Source organism: Rhinopithecus roxellana, chromosome 6, assembly GCF_007565055.1.
Source record: "Rhinopithecus roxellana isolate Shanxi Qingling chromosome 6, ASM756505v1, whole genome shotgun sequence".
Lineage (NCBI taxonomy): Eukaryota > Metazoa > Chordata > Mammalia > Primates > Cercopithecidae > Rhinopithecus > Rhinopithecus roxellana.
The window spans coordinates 7,092,506-7,104,080 of NC_044554.1; the positions used below are offsets into that span (position 1 = coordinate 7,092,506).

General features: G+C 41.5%; 1 protein-coding gene and 1 pseudogene across 1 annotated transcript in view; one reads left to right on the forward strand and one right to left on the reverse strand.

Moving 5' to 3' along the window:
* DOCK4 (dedicator of cytokinesis 4) overlaps positions 1-8,630 on the forward strand; it is a 477,650-nt gene extending 469,020 nt beyond the window's left edge. Inside the window, 3 exon segments of the mRNA XM_010382455.2 lie at positions 2,444-2,505; positions 5,991-6,020; positions 6,022-8,630. Coding sequence (XP_010380757.1) covers positions 2,444-2,505; positions 5,991-6,020; positions 6,022-6,450 — 521 coding nt within the window. The 3' untranslated portion in view covers positions 6,451-8,630.
* A 682-nt stretch (positions 8,631-9,312) lies between these two features.
* On the reverse strand, positions 9,313-10,093 carry LOC115898213 (annotated as a pseudogene).
* Between the last annotated feature and the right edge of the window lie 1,482 nt (positions 10,094-11,575).

An 11,575-nucleotide genomic window follows, 5' to 3' on the forward strand; every position in this document is an offset into this window, starting at 1 on the left:
CCGGCTAGTTTTTTGTATTTTTTTTAGTAGAGACGGGGTTTCACCGTGTTCACCAGGATGGTCTCGATCTCCTGACCTCGTGATCCGCCCGTCTCGGCCTCCCAAAGTGCTGGGATTACAGGCTTGAGCCACCGTGCCCGGCCTGTGGGGCCATTTTTAAGAGGGACCTGCCCTGTTTTACTAGCTTTGCTTATTCTGGATGGGAGAGTTTTTTCAGCACTTACCTATGTCTATGGTGGATTTGAAGTTTTACAAATACAACTAGCCTAAAAACAAGAACAAAAAATGACATGATTTCTTTCATAGATTTTTCTAGATTGTTCATGTTTCATTTGCTGTAGTCTAGCATCTCATCCTTCTTTACCTCTTTTTAAGATAAACTATGGGCCAGACAAGGTAGTTCACACCTGTAATCCCAGCACTTTGGGAGGCCGAGGCAGGCAGATCACTTGAGCCCAGGAGTTTGAGACAAGCCTGTGCCACATGGCAAAACCCCATCTCTACAAGAAAAAGCAAAAATTAGCCAGTTGTGGTGGCACACACCTATAGTCCTAGCTACTTGGGAGGCTTAGGTGGGAGAATTGCTTGAGCCCAGGAAGCAGAGGTTGCAGTGAACCAAGAGTGCACCACTGCACTCTAGCCTGGGCAACAGAGTGAGACCCTGCAACAAAATACAATAAACTGTGTGCCACTCAATTTACTCTCTACTTGTCAAAGCCCAAAGTCAAGTCACCAATAATTTTTTAAAGGCATATGAGGTCTTCAAAGAAAACAAGAAATAACTTTAAGCTTCTTGATCACCTGCATTAGTATATCAGTATGTGTGCAGAGGCCTAAAATTTATTGGCCAAATTATTTGTATCTCATTCACAATGTACATATATTCAAGCAGTCTCCAATTTAAACCTGGTTGTGTCCCTAAAGTTGAGAACCTGCAAAGCATTTTTTAAGGAGTAATATTGATGGTCCTTAGGTTTCTAGGCCAGTTCGAACCTGAAGACAAGGATACTGATGGAACTATTTTAGGTTGCTATGGGAAATCGCCTTTCCAGAGAAATATTTCTGCAAATGTGCTGTAGTTGCAGGGGCCACCATGGTGGTATCAGCAACTGCCTGAGTCAAAAGGAAGAGGGTCCCAGAGAACAATAAACTTTCTGCCACCATTAAGGCAGGAATATAGTTCCCCATCAGGATCAGCTTCTCCATACAGACATGATTTTCTTCCATAATCATCACCCACAATCAACAGGATAGGAGAACTAATGCTGGTATTAGAATGTGACACGTGCTGACAGCATGATCCAGCGTTCAAGAGTGCAAGAGAGAGGATGCATACCACCAGTGTGATCATGGAGCACTCTTCCTGACCCCTTAGGACCCAGAGCACACAGGTGACCTTACCCTTCCCAAGTTCACTGGCAGGGCTGCCATCCCTTCTGCACTGATTGCTCTCATATTCTGTTCTTATGTCATCATCTGTGGTCACTGTTGTGGGGCTCTGTAACTGTCTTTCTTCCTTACAGCCTTTCAGTAGTTTTGTTATGAGTTACAAACCTCACTGTGACAGCTGGGAGAGTGGCAGCTAACTCTGAGCAACATGCCCAGAGTTCACCGAAACATCTCTGTGGAATTGAGAAATGTGGCTGACCCTCACCCTGTTGACTGTGTCACGGCCAGCCTTTACCATACAGGACTGTGCTTTAGAGAGCTGGATTTGCTATACAAGCGTGCACACAGGAGCAGTGCTATCACACATGCTGTGTCCCACGAGTAGGACTTGGAAAATCTAGAGCGAAAAAGCAAACAGTTCACTCTTCTTGGCCACGATGATGAAATCCATAGAGACCTACCACCAGGGGATAATGGGAAGACCTGAGTATAAGCATTAGGGGAAGAAATGGAAAACCATGCACCTCTTGTATGGCCATGGCCAAGGGTTTTCTACCTATTTGGGGAGTATTGGAGTTGTTGGGGGGAGCTGATTAAATATATTCCCATAGACCTGTTCCAGGCTGCTGGGGTGGCCATGGTGTTCTCATTGGTGCTTAGGCCAAAGACAACAGCTGTTCCCCAAGGACTGCTCCCTACCACCTCACACCTAAAAGCACCTTATGAGACAGAGTAAGCAGTGCAGAAGCACCTGGACTTCGGGAAAATGGAAAGGACATTGGATGAGTTTGGGAACCTGTCATTTGGTCAAAGCATCATATATGCCATGATAACTTTTCGCTGATGCTCCCATATCTTGGCAGTGCCGCCCTTTGTGAGAACCCGTTCTAGATAGGCATCATTTAGCTTCTGCCCCATCCTCACCACCCCCTTTGCTTAGAAAGTCTTTGTGCATTGGATCATCTGTCTGGGTTTAGTAACACAGAGAGCATGTGCAGATAGTCAATCGTCTGGTTTTTCTTAATTGAAATGTTATCTCTCTCCCCATTGACAGCTTCACCAGCAAGACACACGACATCAGTATCCCCCTCGCCTGCCGGGCGATCTCCATTGAAGGTAAAGGCCCGTCTTTCGACTGAGGCTAGAGACTGGCCCAGGTTTCTTTTTCTCTAAGACTCATCCCGGATATATCAAAAGGTGCTTTAATTTTCAGGGACAAGGCAAAGAACATATCAAGCAGGGATGGGGAAGCTGGGTAAGAAAACAACACTGGACTTTCCCCTCTGGGTGCCTCCTCCACGAATGCAGCCATTTGTTTTTCGATGATTAGCCTCATTCTCCAAATGGTAGCAGTGAGAACTTGCAAACTGAAGTCAATGCATATACTGAATTAGGAAAGGAATGTGGTCCTAATGTACCTCCTAGAAAATTTTCAGCCTGGCCTTTTAGTTTAAGGCACATCAAACACACACACACACTTAGATTGAGAAACATCACTATCAAGATCTATTAAATATTCTCTGTGTCTTTTTGCCTTTATCATTAGCCTCACCCATTTTATCAAAGCCAAACCTAACAGTCTCTTTTAATATTTTATACCAAGTTTCTCATTTACATTAGAAATACATACTTGATCATGAAAAACAAGGCAGTAATATGGATTTTTAAAATTTCTAGGGAACAAACTGGAAAGCTGTAAAGGTCAGACATTTGAATTGGTTTGCAGACATGGGCTATTTAACATCTTTAAACATAAAAAAGTCCCTCACGAAGATAAAGAATAATATTTAGTCTCTATCCAAATTGAATCAGACTAGCTTCAAGGATTGTCAGTGTGTGAGAGATTGGTGTTCAGAACAGCTGCACTAGAGGCAAATATGAAGTGTGTTGAAAGAATGATTTTGTACCTGAGTGACTTAGGATTTACATGCTCCATGTCTTTTGTGTTGATGAGCTAGTTCTAGCTAATGTTCAAAAGACAAATTAGCCTCTACAAACACATGGGGCAGGTTGCGATCCAATGCATCTGTGGTGCTAACTATAGTTGCTGATAGAAATTGACAAACTGGAAAACAATTCGCCTCCCTCCGCACAATGGATAAAATTGCAAAGAAGTGTGATTCCCTTGCATTGCCAAAATTTCTGATGTAGAAATTCATGGGTAAGTGCAAGTGATTAGCTCATTTTGTTCTCATTCTGTAATGCAGCTGTTATTATGAAGTACCTGTGACAGCATTCACTCTGGAAGCCATAGCCTGTCACCTTGATGTGATGGAAAGGAAAGCAATATGGCTTTTCCACACTTTTACATTTACCCTTACACAGAGCTCCCACACGTTGCTAAGGAATTATCATCTGTATTTTTCAACTTAATTTTTGTTGGGTAGTAAGAAAATAAGTCTTAGAGATTAATTCTTAAACATTAAAAAGAACCCAAGGGCTAAAAATGTTTGAATAGCTATGAAATAGTCTTAGTTAGCAAGCTGGTATATGCTGTCTTTCAGCAGACCTGTGTATATTTTTACTGGCCATATACAGTCCGAAGCCATGTCTTTATATGTAGGGTTTGAAGGAAAAGAACATAGATCGAACATTTGTGTTATATCTCCTGGGTTACATTAGGGGGTATACTGCTACCATGTTACTAGCTTTGCAGTGTGCTGCCTTAACTGATAGAGTTTAGTGGGGTTTGGGGATTTTTTTCCCCCGCCAGCCATTAAACTATGGGTCTAACCCTACAGCAAAGACTGAGCTGACCTGCCATATTTTGCATTTCAGGTCTAACTTTTGACAGAGGTAGCAGTGAATTGGGAACTCTTAATTGGCCTTCATTTTAGGCTTCTACTAAATGACAGGATGTATATCTACCAGCGTTATTTTGTTTACAAAGAGAGACCAAAGTTAGCTTAAGATAGCATTTCTCAAAGTGTATGCCACAGAACATTAGTTTTCCAGGACATTATGTAATAAGCGGGGAAAAAAAGGTCTGTAGTCAAGTCCGTTTGGAAAACACTGGGCTGAACAAAATTATTTGTATTCCTTTATTCTAAGACTTGAAAATGCGAGTATGTTTTGAATATACACAAGGAGTATATGGTGTGCAGCATTTCCCAGCAGAACCCTCTTTTCACAGAACATCTCTTAGGACTCGTTTTCCTTGGGATACCAGTTGGGAAAGCAACAAACTCAGATGCCAAATGGAGCCAGACAGCTGACATAAATGAAGGAAGGAGGCTGGGCATAGTCCCCACATGGCATAGTGGGAACTGGCAAATTGAAAAGGGACAGCCCCTGCTCAGCTTTTAAAGATTCTCTCTATTAAGAGAATGTGTGCCATTGTAGCCAGAACTTCTAGCTCCTTATGAACTGCCAGAATTCTGGAGTTTCATGTGAAATGTGAAATGTTAAAAAATAACAACTAAATCAGGTTTTTAAAAAACCCTGCTGATGAAACGGCTCACCTCTCAGGCTACAGCCTGGGAGCTGCCAGTTTGCCAGTTCAGCTCAGGAGTCTGGAGTGATGGCTGGAGAAATCAGGTGCAGGACCTTGGGTGCCTCTGCTCCTCCTCCTCAGCTCTCTGGGTCCTCTGAGCTGAGCGTGCTCAGCGGCCCTGGCTCCTGGCCTGCAGCATGCCCTGCTGACCTGGGAAGGCGAATAGGGCCCCCAAAGGTTGTACAGTGTTTTTTTTGTTTGGTTTTTTTTTTTTTTTTTTTTGGCCAGTTCCCTCTCTTCCAAACTATAGGACTAATGTGTGCTTCCAAATTATCTTGGTGGGTACCTTTTTAAAATTATTTTTCGAGACAGAGTCTCATGTGCCCTGGTGGATCACGGCTCACTGCAGCCTCAACCTCCCAAGGCTCAGGTCATCCTCCCAGAGGAACTGGGATTACAGGCATGAGCCACCACACCCAGCTAACTTTTTGGATTTTTTAGTAGAAATGGGGTTTTGCCGTGTTGCCCAGGCTGGTCTCGAGCTCCTGGCCTCAAGTGATCCGTGCCTCGGCCTCCTAAAGTACTGGGATTACAGGCGTGAGCCACCATGCCTAGCTCATGTATCCTCTATCTGAAAATAAGGAGTAAACTGGGCGGTGACCTGAACTCAAGGACTGGTGGCCCTGGCAGATAAACGTCTGGTGTGCATTTTCAGTGCTACAAAGGACAACACTCAAATTTGAGTGTGAGTGTATTAGTCTGCTCGGGCTTCCCCCATAAAATACCACAAACTGGGTGGCTTAGACACCGGCAATGTATTTTCTCAATTCTGGCAGCTAGAAGTCCAGGATCAAGGCGTGGCAGCCTTGGTTTCCCCGAAGCCTCCCTCCTGGGCTTGCAGACCGCCCTTCCTGCAAGGTCTTTGTGTGTCGCATTCTTGGCGTCTCCCTGTGTGTCCAAATGCCTCTTCTTCTAAGGACACCAGTCAACTTGGATTAGGATCCACCGTAATGACCTTTTACCTTAATCACCTCCTTAAAGGCTGCATCTCCTGATGCAGCTGGCTTTGGAGGTTCTGGGGGCCTCCGCATGGGGGCGCGCATTTCAGCGCATCTGCGTTCACGACTCAATACTGTGTCTCCCTCTCGTTTCCTTCTCCCCGGAGCAGGGCTCTGTGCAGTCTTTTACCCCCTCTCCAGGTGGAGTACCACTCACCAGGACTCATCTCCAACTCCCCCGTCTTGTCGGGCAGCTACAGCAGTGGGATTTCTTCTCTCAGCCGGTGCAGCACGTCGGAAACCTCGGGCTTTGAAAATCAGGTGAATGAACAGTCGGTCCCCCTGCCGGTGCCGGTGCCGGTGCCGATGCCGGTGCCTGTGCCGAGCTACGGCGGGGAGGAGCCGGTGCGCAAGGAGAGCAAGACCCCGCCCCCGTACAGCGTCTACGAGCGGACTCTGCGGCGCCCTGTCCCGCTACCTCACAGCCTCTCCATCCCCGTCACGCCCGAGCCGCCCGCGCTGCCCCCCAAGCCTCTGGCAGCGCGATCCAGCCACCTGGAGAATGGGGCCCGGAGGACTGACCCCGGCCCACGGCCCAGGCCCCTGCCCCGCAAGGTCTCTCAGTTATAAGTCACTTTTCTATGTACCTGCGATGCATTCTTTGCCCGTTTACAAAATAAGAAGTATGATGAGAAGACATTTAGTGTAGGCACTTTAATAACTTACTCAGATCCTTCGATGAATGGAATTAAAACTTGCTTATTAATATCATGTTGCACAATATTAAAAGTTGCTGATCTAAAACGCCAGATGTTAAATGAAGTATGGCTGAATTTCATTAAAACGTTTCTCATTTGAAAGTGGTAAATAGTGATAAAGACTCCTTTTGTACCTTTTTATGTTCACTTTTTTTTATATAGTTTAATCTTAAAACCAATACGATATTGTCAGACAATACAGTGTGTGACAATGTTGTATCCTTTTTACTGAATACTTGATACTTGGAGAAAGCTTAAGTCAGTGTACCTCCTAACACAGTGGTCCTTATTTTAGAAGACTTCTGTAAATAAGGCAAGGATTTTGGCTCTTCCCCTGAGCAGATTATCAGTGCAGATCATCAGAATTAAAGTTCAAGCAGGTGAGCAAGACAGTATACTTAAAGGGTTGCAAGGATTGGGACTGGAAATTGTTTTGTTCTTGAAACAAAATGCTTCTTTAAGGTTGCTTTTGCTGTTTGACTGCTGTCTACATTCTTAAAATGCTATTTCGCGAATTGGTTGCTAAATCCCTTACCACCCTGACACCATGGTATCTACTGTATTTCTTTTCAAGGTGCAATTTGCTTCAGAGTTCCAATCAGCTAGATTAAGCAAGAGACTCCAGAAGAAATGTTTACTTGAATTTTGCGCTTCCTTTCTTGATAGTTTCCTATATAAAATTTGTCATTGAACAAGAGCAAGTGCTCAAGTATTAAAGAGGCACAAATGACTGTGCCCCATTAGCAAGAATTCAGGAATCAATACAGGACAGTATTAAATTAATAGCTTAAGTGAAGAAAAAAAAACTTAGTGAAAATGTATTAGCATGATTAAATGGCAAAAGGACTTATCAAAGGCAAGGGCATTAACTTTCAATCCTGCACAAAATAAAAAATTCCTCACGACTCTCCACTTTTACCAGTGGAGTTTGTCTTAGCTGACCTGTCGTCTTTCTGTTGAAGGAGGATTGCTGTAGACTTCTCTAGCTTGAATATTGCAACATAGCATCTTAGATCTAGGTAGGGATGCTAATGCCACAGTTGTAGAAGTGTGAAAAAAGCACCTTGTCTGTAGTAATGTATTTTATATCTTTTTTTCTTTTACTGACTGTTTATAACACTCAATTGACAATAGATATGAACTGTATTTTAAATCATACTGTTAAATATTTTCCCTCTTTTGTTGGGAAGCTCATTTTAGTTTAACCATGTTTATTTCGTTGGTAGCTTACCTGGAAGGCAGTGACCACTTTTTTATATTCTCTTAATGAAACCATTCAGCAGGTATATGCTGTTGAGGCTGGTTATAGAGGTTTTCTATAATAAATGTTCAAGTATTTTTGTATATAACTGGTTAATTTTAATAAGAGATACCATTATGTGTAAAAAAAGTAAAAATAAAAGCAAACAGTTGTTGATGCAGTATGATTGTTATAATTATGCCAAATACTTTATGTATGGAAAAAGAATATTTGTACATATGTGCTTTTAACAATTCTGCCATATTGACTTTACAATTTTGAATGTCGGAAAAATTAATATATGTCAAATATTTATGTTTAGTGAAAGTGTTCATAATTGAGAAAAGGAACATATGCATTTTAGCTTTGTATCTTGTAAGTTTTGCAGTCAGAAATTTTTTCAACTAGCTTTTGCTTTTGATAACACTTTGTGTCTGTAACCACATTCATATATATACACATATATATGTGAAGCTCCATATTTCTGTTGCTTTAAAGAAGTAAAAACTTCCATTTAAATAAGATGACATGCATAAGATAACAAAGCTTCCTTGATTTCCTTTTCCTGTGTAATTTAATAGATTTGTTGACTAGTGCTTGGGCACAGTATAAATCAGTGTTATTTGCTCTTGGAGCCATTTTTTTTAAAAATTTTGGCAGTGAGCAGTTGAATTTATCTTGAATTTATCATGTATGTGTATTTCTGAAGCAGCTACATAGCAGAACATTTTAAGAGATTCTGTTAGCCCACATGTTCATGTTGGTTGCTGCTGAATGGTAAATATTTAATAAAATTACCAGATTAATCTTAATATTTCTGTCTTTACTCCTATCATCAGCATGTCTTTACTTGGAATAGAAGCGACTGTTGATCTTATTATAGTGAGATTTCTAGCCTTCTTTTTTAGATAGATCCTGTTTGTGTTGTCGTGCCCAGATAGATGCATTTCACACTCACTACAGCTCACTTATGCCATAGGAAACAATCACTGGAAAGGTAACAAACAATATGGGTTAATATCCCATAGAGAAGGTAGCATTTACCTGGTTGGCTGACCATTCATTGGCCCTAACCAGAGCCAACTTAAGTCAAACCATCAAAATGTGTTTGCATCAGAAAACTTGACATAAAACAGATAATTCTAAGCATATAAGGGCATGGTTAATGCTGCTTTTGTGACAGCTGTGGTAAAAATCTATCTGCATGCCAACTCTTCTCCCTGGTTTTCATAAAATAATAGAAAATATACATTCAATATACACTGAAAACCCCATTGACTATAAGATTTCTATTAATAAAGCCTGGCTTTTAACTTGGTGAAATGTGTCAATATTGTATTAGGTTTAAGACATTTATGTAACTCAGTGCCAAGAAAACCATTGTCTACAGCTTCAGCCTCATTGAATACAAAAACCCATTGAAAGGCCATTGTCAGCTGGGCGCAGTGGCTCATGCCTGTCATCCCAGGACTTCGGGAGGCCGAGGCTGGTGGATCACTTTAAGTCAGGAGTTCAAGACCAGCCTGACCAACATGGTGAAACCCCATCTCTACTAAAAATACAAACATTAGCTGGGTGTGGTGGCGGGTGCTTGTAATCCCAGCTACTCGGGAGGCTGAGGCAAGAGAATCACTTGAACCCAGGAGGCGGAGGTTGCAGTGAACTGAGATCACGCCACTGCACTCCAGCCTGGGTGACAGAGTGAGACTCTTGTCTCAAAAACAAAAAATAAAGGCCATTGTCAGTGTCTTTCTGATTGTTTCTCAACATTATCTAAGTGACTTTGGAATATTTTTGGGTTGTTTACATTACAACTGAGCCCGTCAGTATTTGGACTCTACAAGCATAATTACAATAAGAAGAGCTCAGTTTCCTACATAAGTAGGTTTCTCCCTGGATTGTTACTAACTGTTCTACAAAACACAACAAAGAGAACAACAAGTTGCGTAGCTTTGCCTTTGTTTTATCTGTGCACGTTGAAAGGTGGTTTGTACCGAAATGAATTCTTACTTATTTTTTAAAGTAAGCCCAGCCCTCATTATGTAAGAATACCATACAATCCCCGTACTTTGGGAGGCTGAGGCGGGCAGATCATGAGGTCAAGAGATCGAGACCATCCTGGCCAACATGATGAAACCCCATCTCCACTAAAAATATAAAAATTAGGTGGACATGGTGGGACACGCCTGTAGTCCTAGTTACTCAGGAGGCTGAGGCAGGAGAATCGCTTGAACCTGGGAGGAGGAGGTTGCAGTGAGCTGAGATTGCGCCACTGCACTCCAACCTGGCGACAGAGTGAGATTCCATCTCAACAACAAAAAAAACAAATACCAGAAAAATCGGTGGGGAAATGTAGCAAAATACCAATCCCCTAACATAACTATTAATATTTTTACATATTCCTTTTGCCTTTTTCTACACATATATATTACATAGTTTTTCTAAATTGTTAACTGCTTGTTCCTCAAAGACACAGTCATCAACACAATCTATTGATGATACAGGGCTGAGTTCATTGCTCCCTACGATAAGGGAGAGAAACCCACCTCAACAGGGCTTTGGTAGTGTCTTATGGCAAAGGGCAAGATCAGATTTTGTTGAAATTCTGGAGTTTTGTTTAAGGTGGATCTTTTAATGAGTAGGCCTTGAGTAGGATTGGGTAAAAATCACAGTGTAATAATTGTTTAGGATGAATACAAACAGCCAGGCAAGGATTTTAAGTGAGGGGGTTCAGAGAGTCTTATGTCAGTTTTAGTGCCACCAGCAATATATTTTTGTGGCAAGTTTTTCAAGACTGGATATCAATGTGTGTTTACTTATTTAATATGTTGGCAGGGGGAGGGAGGGGAATACTGCTACCTTACCTAAAGTTTGAGAAAAGGTTAATAAGTCAATGAAGTAATTTATTTATGGAATCTTGTGCTAAGGATATTGATATCCTGATAAAGGAAATGAAAAGGGGAGATGAAAGGAAAAGTAACAGGCATTAAATTTAGGATGGCACCTACTAAAACACTTCATCCCAGAGAAGAGATTGCTAAGACATTTTAGATTCTCTATTTGTATAGAATACTAGAAAATTCCCAAAATTCTGAACCCATGTACCACTTTACTCATCCAGAGTTTACCTCTGTCATTCACAACCAATTAAGGAGCCAAAAGCCTGGAAGTGAGGATGATGATCTGAACAACCACACTAAACAGCCCAGTCTGCTCACAGAATGAACAGTCTCCATCCAAGAAGATGAAGCTGATGAAGTGCTCATTGTGTTTGAACCTTACTAAAGGGAGACATACCTTTTTGTAAGAGTTAAGGGATGGATGAGATAGGTACCTAGAAAGCTGTGCAAGTGGAAAAAGCTAATAACTCCAGAAAGCACCAAAACCTTTTACACAAGAAAGCAAATGTAACTATAATATACTATATGAGTCAGCTATTTATCATATTTATATAGTTACGGAAATACAAAACATAATTGATCTAGCCCCAAATTATCGTATAATTATATTGGAAGGATGAGGGTAAAGGAATTCATGTATGTGGAGAATAAAATAAATTCTCATGTTCCATAAAGGGATATTAGCAGATAATGCATAAAACTTAATGACAATCAAAAAGTATCAATAAAAGATAACTTTTATTTAGAGATAAAAGGTAAACATTAAGAAATAATTTTAAAAATTGAAAATAGTTGTCTCTGAGGAGTGAAAATGGCCGGTGACTGGGATGTTGCAAGGGGCTATTTTATGCAGTGGC